The sequence below is a fragment of the Lathamus discolor genome, chromosome 17 (genome assembly GCF_037157495.1).
Source record: "Lathamus discolor isolate bLatDis1 chromosome 17, bLatDis1.hap1, whole genome shotgun sequence".
In the NCBI taxonomy this organism is placed as follows: Eukaryota; Metazoa; Chordata; class Aves; order Psittaciformes; family Psittacidae; genus Lathamus; species Lathamus discolor.
Genome location: NC_088900.1, coordinates 6,224,638 through 6,247,510, shown reverse-complemented (window position 1 = coordinate 6,247,510; position 22,873 = coordinate 6,224,638). Strand labels below are relative to the sequence as shown.

Genomic DNA, 22,873 nt, shown 5'->3' with positions numbered 1-22,873 from the left:
CTCTGCTGCCGGCTCCGCAGCCGGGCCATGGAGCAGGGGCCTCGGCTATGGGAGCAGAGGAGGGCTGGCCCTGGGGATGAGCAGCATCCTGGGCACGGGGGTCCCTTCACTACTCTAGAGGCTCTCCTTCTCCTCTGTGTGCCCACTCGGCACCTCTCCTGCTCCATCCGAGGGAGAGGAAGGGATGCGCAGCCATGTCCAACCCAGCTAAACCATCCTGTGAACCCCAGGTGACTGAGAAGTCCAGAATGTCCTCGTGTGGCTCGGCAAGGAGGAAGGAATCCTCTCCAATGGCCTGGTTTCAGGAGGCTCTGTTTGGTAGCGTGATGCCTCCTGTGAGCCCCATCCTGACACTGTTTTCCAGGCACATTTCTGTTGGCATTAATCATAGCATAAGTCCCTTATTCATCTGCTCCCCACCCACACCTGCTCATCGGAAGGGCAGGAGGCAGCAGGGCCGTCCGAACTTGAAGGAATCTTGCTCAAAGCCCCCTTGATTTCAAGGCTGAAAAGCCCAGGATGGATTCCACTGCCTCAGGATTCTCCATCCCAATCCTTCCCAGAGGGGTCAGTTCATGCCCTTCACCTCTAGTTTTCACACACAGGACTAAGAACATTTAGAGGGCTCTGTCCCACTGGGATGCAAGGGCTCACAAGAGGGTTTTGGCTGGGGTTGCCCTGCGCTGGCCTTGCCTGCGTGCCTGTGCTAGCTGGCACGTCCTCTTCTGAAGCGGGGTTCTCAGAGAGCAGGTCCAAGTGGCAGCTCCAGGAATGATTTGCTTGTTGGTGTTTCTGCAAACCACCTACGGAAAGTGAGTTACAGAGAACCCTGCATCTGGGCTTGACCCCAGCAACCTGATGTTAAATGTCACATTGCGCACAACACCTCCCGCATGCAAACCTGCTTGCTGGTAACCACTCGGAGCCCTGCTGCACCCTCCTGCCCTCCCAGCTAGCCAAACGAGGTGCTAATAGCACACACAGCCTGGGGAACCCAGCAGCTCTTCCACACTCTGCTCTGACCTCCAGGCATGAGGGAATGGTGAGAGGATAACTCTGCTCTTCCAGGCAAAGCGCTTTGTCCTGCAGCAGGGATGTGCCCGTGTGGAAGCAGCTCTCCAGCTCCATACCCTGCCCCATGGACCTGGGCAGCCCCTTGGCTAAGCAGGTACCCAGGCATAGTGGGGCTGCTGCAGCCCCCAGCCCTTGCTGTGCCAGAGTGGAGCTGCAGAGGCTCTGGTGAAAGACCTGCCGTGCTGCTGGACTGAGGTGATTTCCAGGTTACTAAAAACACAGGTATTCCTATTCACAGATTAGTCAGTTATTGTTAAGATGAAAAGGAAACTTGGCAGCTTTCTCTAGGGCTGTTGATCCACGAACTCAAAACCTCTCCTGCTGACACACAGGGCTGCTCTTCTTCGTGATGCTTTGAGGTGCTTTAGGTGGTCAGCAACGCCTGATGTCTGTGTGTATCACCAGGTCCTCTGCTTGTGCTGGGGCTGCAAGGACTGCACAGGACGCGGCTGCATGCCGGGCAGGGGATGCTGTGCTTACCTGCCTCTGGTTGGGAAGATGGCTCTGCCCTGTTTTCACTGTAGTCCCTCTTAGAGGAGCTGGTGGCAGCAAAGGTAGCACCATCCTGCAGCCTCAAGGATGCTAAGTGCATTTCATGGAGGATGAGGGGAAAGCAGTGACAAGACAGGGATGCTGGGAAGCCATGAGCCATGGAGCAGGCAGGCGCTGCCGTGTCCAACGCCAGCTGCTCCCTGCAGTACAAGCATCACGGGTGGCTGTGCTGCTCACGATCCCAGCGTTCAGCAGAACTGTCATTTCTCCTCAGCCTGTTTCATTTTCCTCTAAATTGCCAACCATTCCTCCCCAGCCTCTGCACCGCTCACCCACAGCACCAGCCCCACCGTGTCTTTCCACAAGGCTCCCTCCTTCCTCATTTTTGGTCCCGTTGCTTTTAATTTCGGCGTCCTTACACAGAAGATGAGCTGTGGTTTTGTGTGGGATGGGTTGTGCTTCACTTCAGAACTCCGAAGTTCAGAGGTTGCCAGAGCTGACTCACAAACTGATAGAAGAGTGACAGCACGTCAGATCGCTCCCAAAGAGGGAGGAATAAAGCCAAGTCAGGGTGAAACCAGGGAGGGATCTGCTGCTGGAGCGGTCCTCCCTGCCCATCCCAATGGCTGGTGCTCAGCAGAGGAATTGCCAGGGGAGAGCCTCTTCCTGTGCCAAGCATCCAGCACCACCACCACATGCCCTCATTCCCCATAGCCCCAGCAGAGCGGAGCTGAAGCCTGCTTGCCCATGGATGCCACAAGAGCCAGCCGTGCCACCCCCCCATGCCTGACAGCCTGCTGCCCAGTGGCACCACTGGACCCATCCTGACAGCTTTGCTGGTGCTCTAACGAGGCTGCAAGTTCATGGAAGCCCCTGGGCTTGAGCAGGGAGGATGAGTCAGGGGCCAGGAGAAAACCAAACCAGAAATCTCCCACTTGAGGCATTTCAGATGGCTCCTTGAATCCCCTCTGCTGCACATTGGGACCCAAGCTCCTGTGCCTCTGTGCCTGCCAAGACAGGCACTGTTCTGCAGCTTTCTGAGGCTGTCGGGCGCACTCTCAGTTTCTCTTGCTCTTCTTATCTGTGTCCTTCCCCCTAACTCCCCAGTGGGAAATTCCTCTTTTTGAGACAAATTGGTCTTTATCACATGAGGGCCCCTGCGTTTGCACAGCCCCTAGGAAAGCCCTCAAGCCCTGTGTTGTAATTCAGACTGCCAGAAGGCAAACCAGAGGACTCCCAGTCTGATTGATGGCAATTCAGGTCCTAGAACCTGAGGCCAGCATCACCAGAGGGGGAGGACATCACCGCGGGGCTGGATCCCTGCAGTAGTGTGCATCACTGCTGTACCAGGACCCAGGTCTGGCTGACCTGAGGACAGTTTACAGCCCCTCTTTGCAGACTGAAGCAGGAGGAGATGATCTGAGCCCAAAGGAAGGGAAAGCAGGAAAGGGGATTCCAGTGCCCTGGGGCTCCAGGGCTGGCTATGACCTGGCTGACTTCAGGCACAGGACATTGGTCCCAGGTGACACTGCTGTGCTCAGCACGCTGTCATAGGTCGCCCTAAGTGCTAAGCTCACCCGTGTGCTGTGCTTTTAACTGCTCACTGGACAACGAAGCCGGCAGAGGCAGGCACATGGCTTACTCCTATTTGCCTTTTCTCAGCAGTGAGAGAAAAGCCCCCAAAACTTTTCCTTTAAGGCTGCTCTTAGGAAATGCCCAGCCTGGGCCCAGATTAGCTGCGGTGAGTGGGAGGACAGCGAAGAGAAGTGGAACTCGCTGCGCAGCTCCTTTCCTCCCGCTGCGCTGACGCCTCCGAGACGTCACTGAGCCAGCCTCCAGGGGAAAAACAAGCGTACCCCGCGCGGGGCAGCGCTCAGCACCCGCTCACCCAGCGCAGCGCGCACGGAGGATGCTGAGCCGGCATGGACCCCCTCGGCGCAGCCCTGGCGCTGTGCACAGCGCTGCTCCTCGCCCCGCCGGCACTCGGTGAGTCTCTCGCCCACAGCTCTCGGCGCGCCGCGTCTGAGCCCCGTGGTCCCGGCAGGTTGCTCCGCTCCCGGCATCCCAGCACGGGATGGGGACTGGGATGGGGGAAGGCTCGCAGGCAGGCGGTGAGTGGGGCTGCTCGGAGACCGTTGCTGGCTGGGCAGCACAGGCTGGTGGTGCCCACAGGCAGGGCTCCCTGCTCACCACTTGCTTACGCTGTTTGGGCAGTTAGAATTACTGTGAGTGAAGTTCTGAGGCATCAGCCTTGCTTATCCCCACCAGTGTGGCCACGGCGCCTTGTATTGAAGTGAACACAGGCGGCTAGTGAGATGCTCTGCTGACAGCCATCCTCCCCAGGCAGGCTTGAGACAGGAGCAGACAGCCGCTGCTGAGGAAACAAGCATAAAGAGAGGGACAGATGTTATCTAGCAATGCTCTGCTGCGAGGCGACAATACCAAAATTGAGGCAGGAGGTGTGAAAACGTCTATTTCTGTCAGAGAGCAGAGAAGCAAAACAAGAAAGCTGAATCCAGAGCGAGCTGCTAGCAGATGGCAGGGTGGTCAGGGATGCAAATAGAGCAGGCTCGGCTCTTAGACCAGAAAAGCACCCAGATCCTCTTGATTGGGCTCTCCCCAGAAGAGAGGAAGGGAGAGATGGGGCTGAGCACACACTGAAACTTGGAAGTGGGACAGGAAACCCTTGTGCTTCTGGTATAGGTGGCTGGTCACTGCCGAACACAGGGGTCAAGCTCCAGGCAATGCCAAGGAGCTCTGCCCAGCTCCTGCGGGTGCCAGTGGGGTGGGAACCGTGCAGCATCACCTAATGCCCTCCTGTCCCACAGGTGAGAGGCTGGCGAGGCCAACACGGGTGTGCTTTGCTGCGGAGATAGGCCATCATCTGCTGCGGTGGGAGCCGGGCCGCAACCCCCCCAGCAGCGTCCTCTACGAAGTGGAGCACAAAGTGTGAGTACAGGGATGGGGGGCAAGGGGGCTCAGCCGCTGCCTGGGATCGGATACTGGCAGCCGTGACAGCAGAGTCCTGCCCGCACTGCTCTCACCCAGGTGCTTCTCCCTGCAGCTATGGCACGAATCAATCCTGGACGGCCATCCCGAACTGCATGAGGATCCCAGGGCACTCCTGTGACCTCACGTACTACACCCTGGACTCTGCTCGCCGCTACTACGCACGGGTCAGGGCTGTGGCTGGAAACCACACATCCCCGTGGCAAAGGACCAACTCTTTCTCCCCGCAAGAAGGTAGGTTGGGTGTCTGCCTCCACTCTATGGCCAGGGGCTGCGAGCATGGCAGAGGTCCGGGTGCCAAGCTGCTCGGGAAGAACTTCGGGAGCAGGGATTTCTCTCTTTTCATACCTACCTGGAGGGCAGCCGGGCTGTGGGATGGGATGAGACAGAGCATGGACATCCAGCACTGGCTGTAGGAAACAGTCACAGCTCAATCTGCTGCTGCAAAGGCTTTTAGAGCTGCAAACAGCACAAAGCCCTGATGTGCTCTTCCAACTGACCCGTTTCCAGCCAGTCTGCGCCTGTCAGGCCAGAGCCTCTCTGTGACGGGCAACACCATCCACGTGCAGCTGCAGCTCCTGCTCCGGACGGGGAACCTCACCGTGAAGTACGATGACATCCAGAAGCACGCGAGGCGATACCGGGTGTACATCAGGAGGGCGCAGGACAATCGGACGGTGAGATGAGCTGCTGGTCCTGTGCTGTCCCCATCTGCCACATGCAGCACTGCTCAAGTTGAAATCATGTTCTGAAGTACAGGCTTCTGTAGAACTATAGGGCTTTGCCACAACATGGCAAAGATTTCTCTGCACAACTTATTGCAGTAGGCTCCCCACTTCTCACTGGGAGTTTGGGTCTAGCTGGTAGCACCCCAAGGGAAAAGGGGAGGAGGGAGGAACACACAAAGCCAGCACTCCTGCAGGATCCAGGGGCTCTCAGGTACCAGCCCATACTCTGGTCATTGCAGTACAAAGTGATGGAGACCTCCCCGGAGTTCAACATCAGCAACCTCTTCTGGGACACAGAGTACTGCATCAGTGTGGAGCCCAGCGTGGCCAGCCGGCACAGCGGCACCGCGCGCACCGACGAGCAGTGCGTCACCATCGGCCACAGGGACAGTGAGTGCTGGGGAGCCAGGGAAGGGGGGCCCTCGTGCATGGGACGTGGATCGTCCTCAGCCTCCTGGCCCGCGTGCTGTATGCACTGAAGACTCTGCCGTGTCCTCTCTTGCAGGGAGCGAAGAGCTTGTCCTGAGCGCCATCAGCTCCTCCTTCATCACCTTTTTGCTCTTGGGGCTCCTGGGGGCTCTGCTGGTGTGCATCTACATAAAGAGACCCATGAGGCCGCCGTCCGTCCTGGTAAGGGAGGCTGAGGCATGGCACCTTTTGCCGCTGGTGCGAGGGTGCAGGCTTGGGGAGCTCTTGGGAGAGGCAGGGGTGCAGCATGGCTCACACCCCTCTTTGCTTTCCCTCCCAGAAGTCTTTCATAAAGCAGAGCTCGCTCTGGGCAGAGCAGGAGCCCTCGTCCTCGAGCAGCCCCGATGCAGACCCCGTCCAGCAGCTATTCCTGTGCCAGAAGGAGCCCCGTGAGAGCAGTGTCCCCATCAGCAGCACCAGCCCAGCCCAGCTGCCCATGGAGAAGGGCTGGAGGCTCCCAGCATGGCCTGAGGACAAGGTGTGCCTGCTGGGGCCGGGGACCATGGGGAGCAGAGACTGCAGCGGCACCAGCACCGACAGCGGCATTTGCCTGCGCACCTGCTCCTTGGAGCTGAGCTGCTCCTCAGGCACCGAGCCCCAGGGATACAAGAGGCAGGTTCCCATTGGTGATGACAGTGGCGTGGGCTTGGAGAGCTCCTGCCCTCGCCCCAGATGCTCCTCTGGGAACACCATCCCGACGGAGGACAGGCAGCCCTGCAACGGAGAGCTCAGCATCCCCCCTGACACCAGCCAGCAAGAAGTGGAGTTCCATGGGTACCTGCAGCAGTCCAAGGGCACAGTGGAGCCAAGGCAGGACCCAGCCAAGGGGATGCCCTTCTCAGTCTGTGCAGCATCGCCGCAGGACACGGGCAGCACTGACATTGTGCTGGATACAGAGTGCTCCGAGCTGGCTGTGGTCAAAGGGTATTTGAAGCAGTCCGCTCCTGAGCATCCCCACAGCCACACACAGGACCTTGCTCCATGGAGAGTGACTCAGGAGCCCACTGTCTGGGATATTTCCAGCCAGGCAGAGCCCCAAGCCCCCAGTCTGCTGAGCTATGGGGGTCCAGGTACTCCCCTGGCCTGCAGAGCCCACCCTGAGCTGCTGAAAGCTCCCTTTGACCTGAGCATCTTCAACACTGACCTCATGGGGACACTGCCCCTCGCCTCCAGCCTCAGCACCAACAAGTGGCTCATGCTGCAAATAAACCCCTTGAGCCTGCTCAGTGGGGACAGCAAGGACAGCTGCCTGTGAGCATCCCCACATGCTGACCCAACTACCTCTTCTAGCCACTGCCCACGGGAGCAGACACTCTGATAAGCTACCGCCAACCCCTGGATGCCAGCGCATCAAACTGAGCGGTGCCCTGGTGAAGACTCACTGGGGAAGCATCAGTCTAATGACTTCTGGGGCTGTTTTGGCCCTGGCACTGCTGTGGCCAGCCCCCAGCCATCCTGCACCTTCCGTCTGGTACAAAGCTAAGGAGACACAGGGACAGGCTATGCTGGAAGGGATCATCCCTGCCTCCTCCAGCCACCAAGCCCAAGGATACACACCAGGATGTTCCCAAGGGGCAATTCCTGCCTCCTCTGCCCAGCGCAGGGCATGTGGCCTCAGGGCATCCTCCAGAGCCTGTGTTTTCTCTCTCCCCTTCCCCCTTTCAGAGGCAAGTGCTGGGCTCCTCCATCTGACATCCGCAGTGCTGATGCTGTCCAAACCTTTCACAACAGACACCAGCAGCAGCCTGACGTCAGGCATCCTGTCATCCTGTTGCAGGCAGCACGGAGCTCCTGCCCTGGCTGGCCTCACTTGGAGGGAGACAGGGATTTTCCTGACCCTACAGAGACGTTTCAGCATCCAGCCCCTATGACAGAGACCCGGGCGCTGGCTACCTCCAACAGGGTGCAGGATGTGTGCAGCAGCCACCCTATGAGCCCAGCATGAGCCAGGGCAGCCCTGCCCACACTATGGTCCATGTTCTGCCACTATTGCGTACAGACATTATTTATTCTATTTAATTTGTAAATACAGAAAGGATGTGGTCCATCCAAGGCTATTTTGTCTATTCATCTGTGCATCCTCCCCCAAGGTCAAGCTGTGTTCGCTGTTTCCATATATGGGCTTTCCCCCACAGCAAAGGGCTCACATGGGGAAGAGCGTTTGCACATCACAACTTCACTCTCATCTAAGGACTGGGATAGATGTCAGAGGCGAGAGTTGTGTGGTGGGAACAGGCACCAAAGGAGCAGCAGGGAAGGGACCGGGGCAGCTTGTGGTGATGCAGCACGTCCCATGGGGCAGCAGCTTGGGGACCGCACACCAGGGAAGAAGAGGAGCAGAGCAGAACCAGTCAGAACAAGGGGATGGGGGGAATAGTTTCTGTCCGAATGGAAACGAGCATGAGATGGGAAGGACTTACCGTGGGCTACGTTTGACTGTAGTCACTGGAGAGCTTTTCCTAAAGTCACTTGGTTTCCAAGAACCTCCACGGTGGGATAGTCCCATTAAAGTGCTGCTGGAAACCCAGCTCGGGGAATACTTTCGTCAGGTGAACACATGAATCACTGCCGTCAGGAGGGTGGCTGATGCATTGCCACTTCCTGCTGTTGCATCTGACGTAGCACTGCTCGCAGTTGAGACACGCTGCCAGCGTCATGCAAAAGGCCGTGGGTGCCCACAGCAGCAGCACCACCAGTGCCAGGCAGGGCATCCTCTGCCCTCCTGTTGCCCCCATCTCTTCTGCCCCTGCATGTTTCCTTTTCACTTTCTCTGTTTCGACTTCCTCTGGAAATGGGGGTCACCAAAAGGCAGCACAGCTTCTGTTTTCATTTCAAACGCTCCTGACATCAGCCTGCATCCGCATCCTGAGCAGTGCTGGCTGCTGCCGGCTCCTGCTCACCATGCAAGACTCCAGCCAACGGCTTCCAGGGGCAGCGAGAGGCGATGCTTCAATGGAACCCGGATGAGTTTGCCCAAAAACCACAGAGCAGCACTTGGGCTCCGACAGGCGGGAGCACAGACGGTGCCTCCGGTTCCCTGGAAGTCCCACAGCTCACATTTTCCAGCCTGACGCAGGAGGATGCTCAGCTCTGACTCCTCCTGCAAGCAGCTCTCTGCGCAATGGGGAGCACCCCACTGTGGCTGTCCCAGCACTGCCCCAGCACCTTTCCCCCCCCAGCACTGCACAGACCCCGCGGGGAGCAGCACAGTGGGCATGGGAAGGAGAAGGGAGGGAGCTCGTGCTCCCTTGCCTACCAGGATGCAGGATGGGGCGCTCTGCTCCATCCTCACCCGTTTCTCTACACGCAGCAATGCTGTCTCCCAGGTTTCTCTTCATTTTCCTTCTGAGAAAGCAGTTCATGAAGAAACAGCCCTAAAGCCGCTGTTCCTTGTCAGCACACAGGGCCTTTCTGAGGTGTTTGCACTGTCAGTGCAGGAAGCAAATTTCCACGCTGGTACCAATATTTCACGGGGGAGGGAAGCCTGAAGCAGTCTCATTTCCTTATGAGATTTTCCTCTATTGCACAAAAGCAGCCGTCCAGTTCTGTGGCCCATTACCACCCTTTTTAGCTGGTTCCCCAAATCTCACACTGCCCTGCTCACCATCGGCCTTGGCCCAAGGTCTCCTGGGCATGGGGCCAGCTGGTCCTGAGGGATGGGGTGTCTCTGGGCCATGGGATGCACACTGAGGAAACCTGGGATAAGGTAGCTCCCTCTTCCTCCAGCCCAAGCAAGGGGAGGCTGTGGCAGTGCATGGGGATGGCAGCCGGCCCTGGGCACCTTCCCATGCCCAAGGAGGGCCAAAAGGGGGATGCAGCTGTGGGGAGCAGATGGAGAAGCTCTTGTAAAACACAGAAACTGCACCGCTGGTTTTGGTGGAAACCCAGCACATTGAGGGGCTGTGTTTTAAAGAAGAAAGAACACAGGAATTCCCCTGTGGCTGGGTTTGGTTGCTCTTTCTGTGGGTGCTGGGAGGTGCCTGTGAGGCAGCATGGGGAAGCTGCACAGTGAGCACGCAGCCATCGCTCCCAGCCATGTGCCCCATCCCAGGCTGAGGACAGGGGGCATGGGGAAGGAAATGCAAACCAAAGCCTGCACTGGGACACCCACACAAAACCAGAGCCCAGGGAAAGCCCCTGATGCCCCACAGGCGTGAAGAGGACTTTCACAGGAAAAGCCTTGGGATTATCCCAGGGAAAGCTGTGATGACCGAGAGCTCCGAGGAGGCACGGGTGCTCTGGGCAGACCCACTGCTCCAGCCAGCCCAGATACTGGCTTCTCCCAGGCACATGACTCCAGGGACCCCCTCACCACCACGAGGCAGGGAGGAGCAGGGAACATCCTACCTGCGCATCCCGGCTCCTGCTCATGGTCCCTGGTTGTGGAAAGGCGCGTAGCTGCTGCCTGCCTCGCTCAGCGAGCCGCTGATGCTGAATGGTGGCAGCAGCTCCACCGCCACTGCCCCACTGCAGGGAAGGCAGAGATGCCAGCCTGCCCTGCAGCCAGGGCTGCCCAGGGCATGTGCCCCAAGGCAGAGCTCAGCGCGGCTGGGACCAGCAAGGGCTTGAGACACCTCAGCACCATGCAAAGGGAGCACCCAGCCTGCCCCAAGGCCCCGCATGGCTTCACTCACCAGGTGTGGTAGAGGTTGAAAACGAAGTCAGGCCCTGGGGAGATGAGGAGGAGAAGTGTCAGAGCCTTTGCTTTGCCACGGGTCTGTGCAACGGGATGGGGAAGGGTAGGACAGTCCCTAGGGTAGCCAGGGTAGCCGGCAGCACCAGGACATCACTGTGCGGCCCCTCCCCAGCCCCCCGCTTGCCCCAGAGGCACCCTGCATGTGGGCTTCCCCAGGGACCAGCCAATGTCAGGGGTGCTCCCCACATCCCAGGCCCACACTGCCCATACTCACGGCACCAGCACTGGCCCCTCTGGTACCACCGGATGAAGATGTAGCCAAAGCCCATCAAGATCAGCAAGGCCAGCCCGACAGCCAAGATCACTGCGAGCACCTTCGTGGGCTCTTGCCCTGTAAGGGAAAAGGGGCTCTGCAGACAAATGCCCCCGGGAAACTGGGGGCCCTGAACATCCGAACTGAAGGGACCGTGCTCCACTGCCAGGAGCCGTGCTCAAACCCATCCCACTGTGCTGGGAGCAGGAGCTGCCCACCCTGGCGATGCCTGCAGCCCCACTCCTGGTCCCACACACGCCCTCCTGGGGGGAAGCACCTCCTTGGAGCTGCTGGCACAGCAGCGGCACCGGGGCTGTCCCAGTGCTCCCGCAGCCATGCACTGCCATACGCTGGTCGGCGCCGGCAGTGTCCCTGTGCAGCTGCACAGACCCATTTCTGGACAGGCAGTTCCCTCTAGAGGATGTGTTTGTCAGGGCGAGCAGCCTCTGCTGCCGGCGCGGGGCTGGGACCGGAGGATGATGGCGCTGTGCAGGACCTCCCGCATCCCTCCCATCCACACTGCATCCACAGCCAACTCTCCATCACTGTCAAAGGGACAGCAAGGCACCCAGGCACAACACCGCTGGTGGGCATCCATTTCTCTGCTGACAATAGGCTGCATGCTGCACAGAGCAAATCTTGTCTAACCTACAGCATCAGGGTGCTAATCACACCTCTCTCTCGCTGCTATCAGCTCCTGCTTACTCAAACCCCTGTGTATCCCAAATACCACCCTAGACCCTTCTCCACTGTCACAGCAGGCTCCAGTGTGAGCACATCTCACAGGAGTACAGCCCCTTTCACCCCAGCATCCCTGGCCAAGAAGCTGCCCAGTCAGTCCCAGTGGGGCCCATCAGCAGGACACAGGCAGGGCTGGTGATGGGCACCGCTCGGGGGCTGCAAGGTTTGGCCACTGCCCCAGAGCCCGCACAGGAGCAAGCACACAGGGTGCTGTGCCTGCAGCACCAGGAGTGAGGATGACCTCACAGCAGCTAAATTTAGCCAGATGCCGGTGCAGTGAGAACATTTCCCCTGTGGTCACAGTGTTTACAGAGTGAGCCAGGGCGTCCCGTAACCCGCAGCACTTGCTCTACCTGATAGGATCTGGCAAGCACCCGGGAGCCGCAGAGCATCGCAACACCAGCTCCCAAGCACTGCAGACAAGCAGGACCAGCCTGCCCTTCCCTTCTGCTGGGCTCTAGGGGCCGGGCTCAGGGGGCAGGAGAGGTGGGCAACCAATGCACCCTGCTGCTGCCGGGCCAGGGGTGAGCTGGGACCCCAGGGACCTCGCATCCCATAATGGGATGGCAGGGGTGAGGTCAGGAGTCTGCTGCAGCAGTGACTCACACAGAGGAGCTGGGGCAGGAGGAGCGTGATGCAAGAGCCTCCCTGAATCACCCCGCTGCCGAAACTGCCCTCTCCCCACACCTACCGCTGGTGGGAGCATGATGGCTTCATGCCCAGCCCCTGCCCCATGCCATGTGTGGGAAGCAGCCCCTGCCCCGAAACCCTCAGGAGCAGACGTCCTCACATCCCAAGATGCCTCCAAGCAGCCCTGCTGGATTCAGAGCCACACCAGCAGTCAAGCCCTTGCCCACAGCAGAGAGGAGCAGGTTACCAAGCCGCTGCTGTGCCACAAACCATCCCCACCTCTGCTCCGTAAGGGCGGAATAGGCCACGTACTCACCCGCCTGCTGGTCCATCTCCTGGCACCCGGTGCTGTGCCACAGGAGCTGCTCACGGCTTGTCCAGGCTGGGAGCCTCTGGAGCCTGGCACGTCCTGCCTGTCCCCTCCTCTCCCGGTGACACAGCCGCTCCAGCCCCTGCACTGCAGCGAGGCTGGGCACCGCTCCTCGCCCGCTGGTTCAACTGGTTCCTAGGGGAGAAAGCCGAGGAGCTCGAGCAGACATCGCTCCTCACGCGATGGATGCACATTGCCTGTGCCCCAGCCCCGCTCCCCACATGCTTGGGGTAGGCACGATGCCCTCCTGCTGCTGGCAGGGACAGGCACCCTGGCAGAGGGTAGTGCTGGGGCCCAAGGGATGGACACAGGGGTGTCCAAGTGGCTGCATCCCCCAGCTGCCACCTCCTGGTGAAGAACAGCAAGCAGGAGGGGAGCAGGTTCCACACAAAGCCCTGGCCTTGGGCGTTCAGGGATGCCTGCAAAGGTTATGCCCCTGTGCAGGGTGAGGGCAGGACCCAGGGTGACAGGGCACCCCCCACCAGCTGCCCCCAGTCACAGTGTGATGCACTTATGGGTCTATTCAATCATCTTCTTGCCAACCACAGGGTTAGGTGGCAATCACTGCCTGCCTGCAGGAAGAGGGCGAAACTGTCTCCAGCAGCTGCAGGTAGAAGGTAACAAACAGGGACAAGCATTAACAGCTTGGAAACGGGGCAGCCAGGGGCAAAATCCCTCCCACCTTTGTTCACAGGCTCCAACTACACCATAGCAAAGCCAAGCTCCTGTACAGCCCCCTCCCTCCCAGCGGGAGCATCTCAGCATTGAGACCCAGGGGTGATGCCTGGGACCCGTGCGGATGCTGGCCGGGATGCAGAGCGGATGATGCACTCTGCGTACCCCTGGGCCAGCCCTGCCTGCCCTCTGCCTGACCCCAGTCAGAGCCCAGGTGCTCGGAAGCCTGCGTCATGCTGGGGTTCTGGGTGCAAGAGGCCAGGGAAGGGCAATGGGCTGGAAATGCAGCCGCACTCCAGGAAGCAAAGCCCCGAAGGCACACGGAGCCGTGACACAACCCCTGAAAACAGAGCTGCTTCCTCAAAACCCGCACTTAACCTCCAAGGAGGAAGAGCTGCTCCCCACTGCGCCAGCTCCCACCCCAGAGATGCTCCCGGGCTGCTCTCCCTTCCACAGCATTGAGGCCAAGCCATGGGGTGTGTGGGGCTGGCACTGCCATGCTCTGGGAAGGCTGCCCATGCCTTGTGGCACGGCACAGGCCACACAGGAGGTGCTGGATGCACGGGACTGAGCTCACGCCAGAGCCTCTGCCTGATGCCTGCAGCACCCATCTGTTGAGCTGCTCTTGCAGTGAGTGTGGGGAGGGCGTCCTTACCTGCAGAGCCACACACAGATGCCGGGATCCCTGCTCAGGCTCGTGGGGTGCTCTGCCTGCTCTCCCCAGGGTCCCTGCTGCGGCGGGGTGAGCTGGCACAGCGATGGCACAGCGATGGCACAGCGATGGCACAGCGATGGCACAGCTCCCCAGCTGAGGAGCTGCAGGTCGGGGTGCTCCGCGGTCTCACCCCCGGCTCAGTGCGCACACATGGCAGCAGCAGCTCTGCTTGACCACTGGTAAAGCTTCATTACAAAAGGAGAGGATAATGAGCTGCTTGGTTCATCCTGCACCACCTCCTGCATGGCCTGCACAAGCCTTTCCAGCCAGCTGACCACAGCTCCTGATACCTAATCCTGACAGCCCATCCTGCTCAGCAGCAGGGTAAGCAAACCGCTCCCCATCCCAAGCCATCGTTCCTGGACACATAACCCAGCTTTGCACCAGTGTGGCGCAGCTCCATGAGCAGCCTCAGCACCAGCCTACGGGCACAGCACCGAAACTTGGGGGCTGTAAGAGCCCCTCTCCGCACCCAGCCCTGCCAGCCACGCCTTGTGCAACACCAGTGAGCTCATCCAGAGCATGGGCACCCACTCGCTTTCCTTCCGAGGTGCCTGCCTGTGTCAGCCACAGCCTAGGGCTGCACGGGGACAGGCACACTGAGTGACCTGAGAGGGTACAATGGCCCCGTAACCTCACACGTAAACTCCTTTCCTCCTCCACCTGCTAACACCTCTGTCTGAAAACAGCCCAGTGCGATGCGGAAGAGATGGATGGAGAGCGGGACAGCCGTGTTCCTCTTATCATCAGCTGGAGAGCAGGAAAAATCCAGTCAGTTCACTCCTGATAAGCTATTTTGTGACAGATCTGCAGGTGAGTCACCTCCAGAGGCAGATGCTCAGGAGATTACTGCAGGCGCGGGAGCTGCTGATAGACTGGTGTTGTATTACCATACCGATCACAATTCCTGTTTCACAACTCCTGCCGTGGGTTTTAAGGAGCGCTGGGGCGGTCCTGCCCCAGTGTTAAAGTGTGGGCAGAGCAGCACAGGCACAGGGCCGGTGGGAGCATCGCTGGCCCAGCTCCCTGGGCATCGGGGCACCGGCAGCCTCCCCGCGTCCCAGCTGGAGGACATTGGCTGGGTTTCCGCAGGCTGAAGACCACGTCGGAGCTGGATGAACATGGTGAGTTTCCAACAGCTTCAGCCACCGCTCTGCCCCTCCCTGCATGGCAGCCCCAGCGTCCCGCGCTCCCCATGGCTCCTGCGCTCGCAGACCGGGTCTGCCCGCAGCAGTTCACTGGTGACGGGGCAGCCCAGGTTCCAAAGAGCTGCTGCTCCCTGGTCCCGGCCCCCCACAGCACCCCAACAGGGACTGATTCTACCTGTGCCTCAACACTGCACCATGGCTGTTGGACGCGGCGCTTGGCTCTCACTCCCACATTTCTCTGTGCCTTGCTTGGCCCTCTCCCACACTGGGAAGCATCTTGTTATCCCCCTCCTTGCCCTGAGAAGGGGCTGGTTCTTGGGCAATGCCAGCGAAGGAGCCCAGTCCCCTGTCCCCCAGTGCTTGCACCGCAGGACTGCCAGTCCCTCTGCTCAGCACAAGGGACATGCTTGGCTTGGCTTCTTGCAGTGCCTTTAGCCAGCAAAGCCGGTACCACCAAACCCCAGCCTGGCATGCAGTTCCTCCCTAGGAGGAAAAGCCTTCCTTAACAGACGGCAGGCACGTACAGCCCAGCTCGCTGGGCAGCATAAAACCCTCCACCAGCAACATATCAGGACATCAATCCCTCCAGGGTAGGGAACTCACTCACCTGCATGGCATCAGTGGCTACACGAACACGTGGATTAAATCTCCTGCAGCCAAGGAGCTAGCCCTGGATCCGAGCACCCTGCAGCCTTTGGAGCTGGGGTTTGCATCGAACATTCCACCTCATTCAGGAGCAGCTATGCAGTGCATCGCAGCCCCTTGCAGCCACACAGGGTGAAGGAAAAGCAGCAAGAACCCGCCTGCACCCCTGGATACCCAAGCTTCCTCAGAAGAGAGTGCGGAAGTTCACCTTGGCTCATGGGATGGCGCTTGCAGAGCTGGAGTGCAGACTGGACATAGAGGCATTAACGTGAATGCAGCAAGGGAGCTCAATTAGTTACGGCAGCCTCGAGTTCTCCAGGAAATCATGTGCTTCCACTCCACGAGGAGCTGGCACAGCTCTTGCGCTCCTTGGAATCTAACCAGTGCAGCTCTTGCTGTAGCGTGGTTTCAGGAGCAAGCAAGCAGTGATGGAGAGGCAGCCCCTGGGGCAGCTGCAAATCTGTTTGAAACTGAGGAAGTTCATGGATGGAAGAAAATGCATTAGGAAATCAGATCAACACCAGGCAATGACTTTTCCAGGTGGGAAGTGGCCAGCACCACAGCATCATCCCTCCCACCTGTGTCCACACAAGAAAGGAGCTTGATACCCGGTGATGTGACGGGCACAAGCACAGGCGGCTCGCGGGCAGGCAGGGGCAGCGGAGCCGCTGCAGTGGCTCTCAGCCCCGGCCATGCTGCGGAGCCTGGAGGAGCCATCGCGGCCATGGTCCTGGGACCGTTCCTACAGGAACCGTTAGGATGCCATGGGCCAGGCTCACGGTGACACAAGAGGTCAGCACGAGGAAGGAGCAGCCCCACGTGCCCTGGCTGGATGCGCAGGAGGACGTAGGTGGTGTTTGGGAGCAAGCTGAGCCACGTCACAAAACTCCTGTGGGCACCAGGTGCTGCAGATAAGCAGCTTGGGAAGGGCAGGCGAGATGGGAGGTCCAGGAGACACCCTCACCTTCCCACGCTGCCCTCCTGCTCCCTACACAGAGCTGGGCTCCGCATCCCAGCAGCTGGGACCGCTGATAGCACTGCAGCACCCTCACAGGGACCAAGAGGAGCCGGGGGGCTGTGTGCATCCAGAGCTGGGTGCTTGGCGTGACTTGCCCGTGCTCAGCATCAGTGTGAGATGAGCCTGGCTGCTCAGAGCAAGGCCCCTGGTACCCCCTGAGGAGCCAGATGGCTCCATCCTGAGGCACAGCCACATGCCCACAGCCCTGTCAGCACAGGCTGGATCCAGTCCTCCCCTGCACTTCTTGTTCCCAGGCTGGGGAGCAGCCAAAACTGGGAGCCCAAGCCGTGCAGCGGAGCTGCGATGGAGAGGCAGCGATGGCTGGGCTAGCAGCACATGAAATCCAAGCTATCTCTGTACGTTAACCCACAAATAGTCACTTGCCTGTAAAATCCCGCTAATAAAGTCCTTGTGCACGGCTAAACATGCCCAAACACAGTGACCAGAGGGAGGGCTCCATCACTCCGTCCCACCTGCCCTGGGCTGGAGCCTGACCGCATCCCTGGTCTCATGGCACCACTGTTCTTCAAAGCTCCAGCCTTGAAGCCCTGCAGTGGCGCAGGGGCCACTGCTCTCATTTGAGACGACAAACACAATCGGCTCCAGCCCAGAGACAAGTGTGTGCTCCCGAAGCGCAGCAGCTCCTTACCTGTGTGCTAGGGTCCAGAGCAGAGCAGAAGAGTTCTCTCAGGGCTGGGAGGGCATTCAGGGGGAAAGCACAGGCTGTCAGGAAGCAGCTCAACAGCGTGGCATGAGCATAGCTGCAAAACAGGGCAACAGAAACGTACAGTGTCCACCTCCAACTCCCCAAAGGGGCTCTCATCTTTGCCTAGCACCAACCCACCGAGGATGAGAGGCAGCGGCTGGCCGGTGCAGCTCCCGGGACCTCTCCTACCGCAGATGGGCATCTCCCATATGAGAAGCTCTTACAAGAAAATGATTTTGAAGAGATCAAGTGGGATCAATGCCTCTTTCACCACTTCCTCCGGTGCTGACTGCTCCCAGGCTGTGTTTGCTGCGTGTCCTAGCAGCAGCACAGCCTGCCCTCCCATGGGCCAGGCTGGTTTCTCCAGCAGCGTGCCAGGGAGGACTCGGGCTGTGCCACTCCATTTCTGACCCCACACTGGGCCAGTCAGAGGATATAACCCCCCACGGTGACATGTCTGGGTGCCACCACTTCTATTTTGACTTGGAGCTTCTTGGCATGTGAGAAAGTGCTTTCATAACACCTATGAGTTTTTAAGCCTCTGGTGCATTAATGACAGTAATTCTATAACTTTAATAACCAGTTACTGGAATTGCACAGATAGTGTTCAAAGGAGCAACACAGCTGGTGATGCTGGGTGGCAACAGAGCCAAGTGTTGCACCAGGACATGCCACCCCCCTGCTGCCACCTCCATCTTCAGCAGCTCTAAACCAACCTCCAATGCAGGTTGAGGCATTTCCCCTGTTAATCCTCTCCAGGGACCTTGAGCAAGCCAGAGACACAGCAGCCTCTGTGCCTGCTTAGCTGCTCCTCCGCTTTCTCTGGGGTGGCTGATCCTGTTATCTCTGCACTTGGCATGGGAACTGCCATGGGACCAGCTAGCCACACTCCTACAGACCCTGCCCATCTGCCAACCGCTTCTTGCTGAAGTTCTAGCTCGATAACTGCTTTCCCCCTCTGGTTTGCAGGATTTAGCCTCCGAGCGGCTCAGTGGCAGAGGTAATACCTGTGGGATCTGGGGGCACGAGTGCTGCCGGGCTGGGGCAGGCGACGCAGGGCCACGCTCCTTTGTGTTGCAGATCCCAACCCGAGATGCAAAGCCTCCACATCCCTGCAGTCCTTCAAGCGCATCGGCATCCTGGTCCTGGCAGTGGTGCTCACCCTCGCCTGCCTGGTTGCAGTCGGGTTCCTGGGTACGGCTCCTGCTCTCCTCTCCCTGCTCCTTCTGCACAGCAAACATAGCTCTGGACCCAGGGCTTGGCTGGGACCTTCTTGTTGAACCCCCCCTTTCTCGCAGTCAAGGTTTACCTGGACCAACACTACTTCTTCTGCAAACAGCCCCTGAAGCTGGTGCCGCTGCAGCAGGTCTGTGATGGGCAGGTGGACTGTCTGCAGGGCGAGGATGAGGCCAACTGTCCCCAGTGGGTCCCTGAGGGGCCACTAGCCGGGGGTGAGTCCAGGACACCCTGCTTGGGCTCCAAAGGGGCATGGCTGCTGCCTGCCAGAGTCACCCGTGACAAAGCTGCCTTTGTGTCTGCCTCCAGCCCGTGTTTCCAAGGACAGATCCATCCTGCAGGTGCTTAACAGGAACACCGGAGATTGGTTCAGCATCTGCCATGACCACTTCAACCCGATGCTGGCAAAAGCAGCCTGCGAGGAAATGGGCTACAGGAGGTACATGGCTGCTTTCTCCACACCTCTCTCACTGCTTTATCCATCCCTCTCCTATAAAAGCTCCTTTTGAGTGAGGCTCTATTTACTCATAAAGCACTCAGAGCCCTGCACTAATGGTTTCAGCCCATCCGCAGCACACAGAGTGCTCGGAGCTGGCTGGTCTCCGTGATAGAACCCCTGGCAGCTTCCCACACAAACATAGCACTGTTCCCAGTATCGCTGCTTCATCCCCTGCCCTCTTCATACTCCTCATGCCACCTCCTTGCTGGTACCCATGGCAAGCACTCACCTCACCAAAGCAGCCACTCCTGCAGTACATACAGAACCCATCTGGGATGGGGGGAGAAACACAGTGCCCTGCGCTCCCTTTTAAAAGCCCCATGAGAGCAGCACTTGGCCAGGGTGTGGGAGGGCAGGGCTGGGTCCTTGTATTTGCAATTAAGCTCCGTAAACACACCTGTATCTGCCCCTGCACTGCCCTGAGCTAGCAGCGAGCTTGGAGCGCTGCATTCTCCTAAAGCTGGTTACAGCTGAGACCTGGGTACTCCTGGTCTAGCGGAAGGTGTCCCTATCCATGGCAGGGGGCTGGAACTGGATGATCCCTTCCCACCCAAACCATTCTGTGACTCCTCCAGTGCGCTCTTGTCCCTGGTCCTGATATCAGTGCCAGGTCTCCACATCCTGCCCTGGCCCATCAGGGATGCCTCTTTTGGCATCCCTGTGGCCCTGTCCCCAGAACCCCCATTTTCTATGAGTCTTTCTTTTGCCCACCGGCACAGGGTCTGCATTCCCTTCCTACGCTCCTGCTTCCTCCCTCGCTCACCAGCTCTTTGCTGGAGCCATAGGCAAACATTCAGGACCTATTTGTGAAGGTTGGGTTAGGCCGCCTCTGGCTCAGTGTGAGCGCAACCCGCTGGGTGTCCCTGCTCCCGGCGGTGCTCAGGCAGCAGTGCCCGTGCAGTGCACACTGGTGCTGTGCTGGGACCACGCACCCGCTGCGCTGGCTCACCCGGCCCCCCCGCGTCTTTCAGCAACCCCACGTTCACAGCGGTGGAAGCAGGCACCGGGCAGCCCCTGCCTCCCCGCGAGGTCGTGCTGAGGAACGGCAGCCTCCAGATGCCCGAGCCAGGCCGGTGAGTGGTGCGGCTGTGCAGGAGGTGCGCACGGGGCCCCTCGTCCTGCTGCTCAGCCGGAGCCTCTCCTCCACTGACCCCGGCCCTTTTCCTCCCTCTCCCAGGAAATGCCTCTCCGGAGCGGTCGTTTCGCTCTTCTGTTCCAGTAAGTACCATGGCACCGTCTGCACCTCGTGCCTCTCCACCTCCCCATTCCGGCACGTCCCCATGTGCTGCGCTGCGGCTGCAAGAGCTCAGCTGTGGCCCAAGCCCGGGCCCTCCCTGATTCCTACACTGAGGATTTGCATGAGAAAAGTTGGATTTCATTACTGCTAACCCCCTTGCTAAGCCAATGTAAACCTCCCAGACATGGAAGACCTAAGAGAGGCTTAACCAGCTGCTGGGATGGGTTTACTTTTGCTGTTGAATTATCCTGATTAAACTAATCTGCGCGGTGGGCTGGAGAAGGCAAGGAATGGATGAACCAAGCCCAGGGATGATGTGCAGGCAGAGAACAAAAGGGGGTGTGCCGAGTGGCCCACGAAGGGGTGGCAGACAGTGTCACCAGGCCCCCAGGAGCCCCTGTCCCCACTTACCTGAGGGCAGAGGAGGGCAGAGCAATGCTCTCCGCCTCCCCACCGCTGCAGCTGACCTGTTGCCTTGTTGCTCTGCCGCCCGGCAGAAGGCTGTGGGGAGAGCACAAGGACTCCCCGTGTGCTGGGGGGGAGCGCAGCCACCATCGAGGCTTGGCCGTGGCAGGTCAGCCTGCAGTACAAGAAGGAGCACATCTGCGGGGGCAGCATCATCGACCGCAGCTGGATCCTGACGGCAGCGCACTGCTTCAAGTGAGTCGGCTCCTCTACGCCTGGGTTTAAGCCGTGTGTTCCTGTAGTTAACATGGCTTTGTGCCCCTTGGTGCCATGATGCTGAGCAGGGCACAGTGGAGGCAAGGCTTTGCTGCCTGTCCCTGCAGTGGGGGGAAGGAGGGGAGCAATAACAGACATGTGTGTGCACAGGAACAACCCCATTGTTCGGAGCTGGCGTGTGAAGGCCGGCTCCAACCTCCTCTCAGGCACCAGCACCCTCGCTGTGGAGAAGGTCTTCCTGGCTGGGGAGATGCCCACGTCTCCCAAGGACAATGACATTGCTCTGGTGAAGCTGCAGGCTCCCCTGCACGTCTCAGGTGAGTTATGGCACGTACCTCCTCGGAGCAAGAGCCCCACAAGCAGGCTAGGAGCTCAGTGGGCATCAAGCAGCAGTGCAGAGGGACACATACGAGGAGGGAGCTGGGTGTCCAGTGGTGCATGGCCCTGGCTTCCCCACAGCCCTCCTCAGTCACCTCCTGCCTTTCCTGTCCCCATTCCAGAGAGCAGCAAGGCCATCTGCCTGCCCTATTTCGACGAGGAGCTGGTGCCAGGCACACCCCTGTGGGTGATAGGCTGGGGCTACACGCAGAAGCGCGGTGAGTGGGGCAGTGCCCCCCAGCACCACTCGCAGGATGAGGGCCGGTGGGCTCCCTCCAGGGTCCCCTCTGAGGCCCCACGTTGTGTGCAGGCAAACTGTCTGAGGTCCTGCAGCAGGCGGAGGTGAAACTCATTGATGAGGAGAGCTGCAACGTCGCTGCCTACCATGGCGCGGTCACCGAGAAGATGCTGTGTGCTGGCCTGCCCCAAGGCGGGGTGGACACGTGCCAGGTTGGTTCCGATCGAGGAAATAGCTCCTTCCAGGGCTGGGAAAGCTGCAGCCATGAGCACTGGTACCCAATGTGCTGGGAATGGGGGCTCTTCGCTTTGATGGTTTATCCTTTGCAGGGAGACAGTGGAGGGCCCCTGCTCTACTCAGGCAAGCACTGGCAAGTGGTGGGCATTGTGAGCTGGGGCGAGGGCTGTGGCAGCCCCAGCATGCCCGGCGTCTACACCAGCGTCCGTGCCTACCTCAACTGGATCTACACCGTGCGGAGGGTCAGTGCTGCGCTGCTGCCTGCGGCTGCTCTAGCACAGGGGGTTTGGGGGTGCTGGGAAAGGGCACCCTTGGGCTCTGCATGGAGCGGAGCCGGCTCCCTAAGGAGGTGATTCTGTGCTCCTGGTTTCAGATGCCCTTTCAAATCTCACCATTTCTTGTCTCTCTCATTCCAGTCGGAGCTCTGAGACCTGCTGGGACAGGTCCTTCCCCTCCCCTCACGCCTCCCTCCCCATCCCTACATGCTTGGCTGCATCAGCTCCGGCACCAAAAGGTGAGCGGTGCCTCCCAGGCCCTCACTGCCAGGCTGTGATTTAGCACAGCAGGGGCCAGCCAAGGAGGCAAAGGGCGAGCGACGTCCGCTCATACCGTGGAGGAATGTGAGCAGCTCAAGCTCCTTCCGCAGAAAGATTAATTTATTACCCGGGGCTGACCCTGCTGTGGCAGGAAGGCTCCTGCAGGGCGAAGCCGCTCTTTGCTCCCTACTGTTCTACAGAGAGAAATGATGTTTGTGCTATGGAATAACCCCATTAAAAGAGAGTGTTTGTTTTTTCCACGCAGCCTCGGAAGGCTCTGTCCCTCTTGCTGGCAAGGGTGTTTCTGACAGTACCCAGCGCTCTGCAGGAGCTGCCTTCCCAGCGCCGGGCAGGGTTTTATTTGCTGACTTGTGAACAACCTGTGCCTGCACACGGACCTCGGCCACTCAGGCGGATCAGAATGGGGCCAGTTTAAATTACTGGAAACAAGCATGGACAGCAG

General features: G+C 59.3%; 2 protein-coding genes and 1 long non-coding RNA gene across 6 annotated transcripts; 2 read left to right on the top strand and 1 right to left on the bottom strand.

Annotated features, from left to right (window-relative positions):
- Nucleotides 1–33: 33 nt before the first annotated feature.
- On the bottom strand, nt 34–19,380 carry LOC136023172 (uncharacterized). Of its 3 annotated transcripts, none has more exons than XR_010616507.1 (9): nt 19,333–19,380; nt 17,312–17,423; nt 15,607–16,114; nt 13,792–14,036; nt 12,408–12,596; nt 10,682–10,798; nt 8,192–10,439; nt 4,928–8,076; nt 34–3,940 (listed from the first exon to the last, which is right to left on the bottom strand). It is a non-coding gene; the product is annotated as an uncharacterized LOC136023172 (long non-coding RNA). The 3 variants fall into 3 exon arrangements; XR_010616506.1 differs by having other exon boundaries at nt 4,928–9,589; nt 10,119–10,439; XR_010616505.1 differs by having other exon boundaries at nt 4,928–10,439.
- IL10RA (interleukin 10 receptor subunit alpha) lies at nt 3,406–7,823 on the top strand. Its single transcript, XM_065697357.1, has 7 exons — nt 3,406–3,552; nt 4,395–4,515; nt 4,631–4,809; nt 5,086–5,252; nt 5,543–5,693; nt 5,809–5,933; nt 6,052–7,823. The coding sequence occupies exons 1-7, from the start codon at nt 3,489–3,491 to the stop codon at nt 7,024–7,026; spliced, it is 1,782 nt and encodes a 593-aa protein (XP_065553429.1). The 5' UTR covers nt 3,406–3,488; the 3' UTR covers nt 7,027–7,823.
- TMPRSS4 (transmembrane serine protease 4) lies at nt 14,805–22,383 on the top strand. 2 transcript variants are annotated; one of them, XM_065697358.1, is made up of 13 exons: nt 14,805–14,975; nt 18,338–18,368; nt 18,449–18,562; nt 18,667–18,819; nt 18,914–19,043; nt 20,075–20,176; nt 20,281–20,321; nt 20,838–21,000; nt 21,172–21,338; nt 21,522–21,617; nt 21,710–21,849; nt 21,967–22,116; nt 22,291–22,383. In XM_065697358.1, the coding sequence occupies exons 1-13, from the start codon at nt 14,967–14,969 to the stop codon at nt 22,300–22,302; spliced, it is 1,308 nt and encodes a 435-aa protein (XP_065553430.1). In that variant the 5' UTR covers nt 14,805–14,966; the 3' UTR covers nt 22,303–22,383. The 2 variants fall into 2 exon arrangements, with proteins under 2 accessions (XP_065553430.1, XP_065553431.1); XM_065697359.1 differs by lacking the exon at nt 18,338–18,368 and having other exon boundaries at nt 14,886–14,975; nt 18,708–18,819.
- Nucleotides 22,384–22,873: the final 490 nt, after the last annotated feature.

Coding starts and splice junctions, on each gene's coding strand:
- TMPRSS4 (XM_065697358.1), top strand. Junction 21,001..21,171: donor ACGGCAGCGCACTGCTTCAA/GTGAGTCGGCTC, acceptor GTGTGTGCACAG/GAACAACCCCATTGTTCGGA. Junction 21,339..21,521: donor GGCTCCCCTGCACGTCTCAG/GTGAGTTATGGC, acceptor TCCCCATTCCAG/AGAGCAGCAAGGCCATCTGC.
- IL10RA (XM_065697357.1), top strand. CDS start 3,489: ATGGACCCCCTCGGCGCAGCCCTGGCGCTGTGCACAGCGCTGCTCCTC. Junction 5,253..5,542: donor GGGCGCAGGACAATCGGACG/GTGAGATGAGCT, acceptor TGGTCATTGCAG/TACAAAGTGATGGAGACCTC. Junction 5,934..6,051: donor TGAGGCCGCCGTCCGTCCTG/GTAAGGGAGGCT, acceptor TTTCCCTCCCAG/AAGTCTTTCATAAAGCAGAG.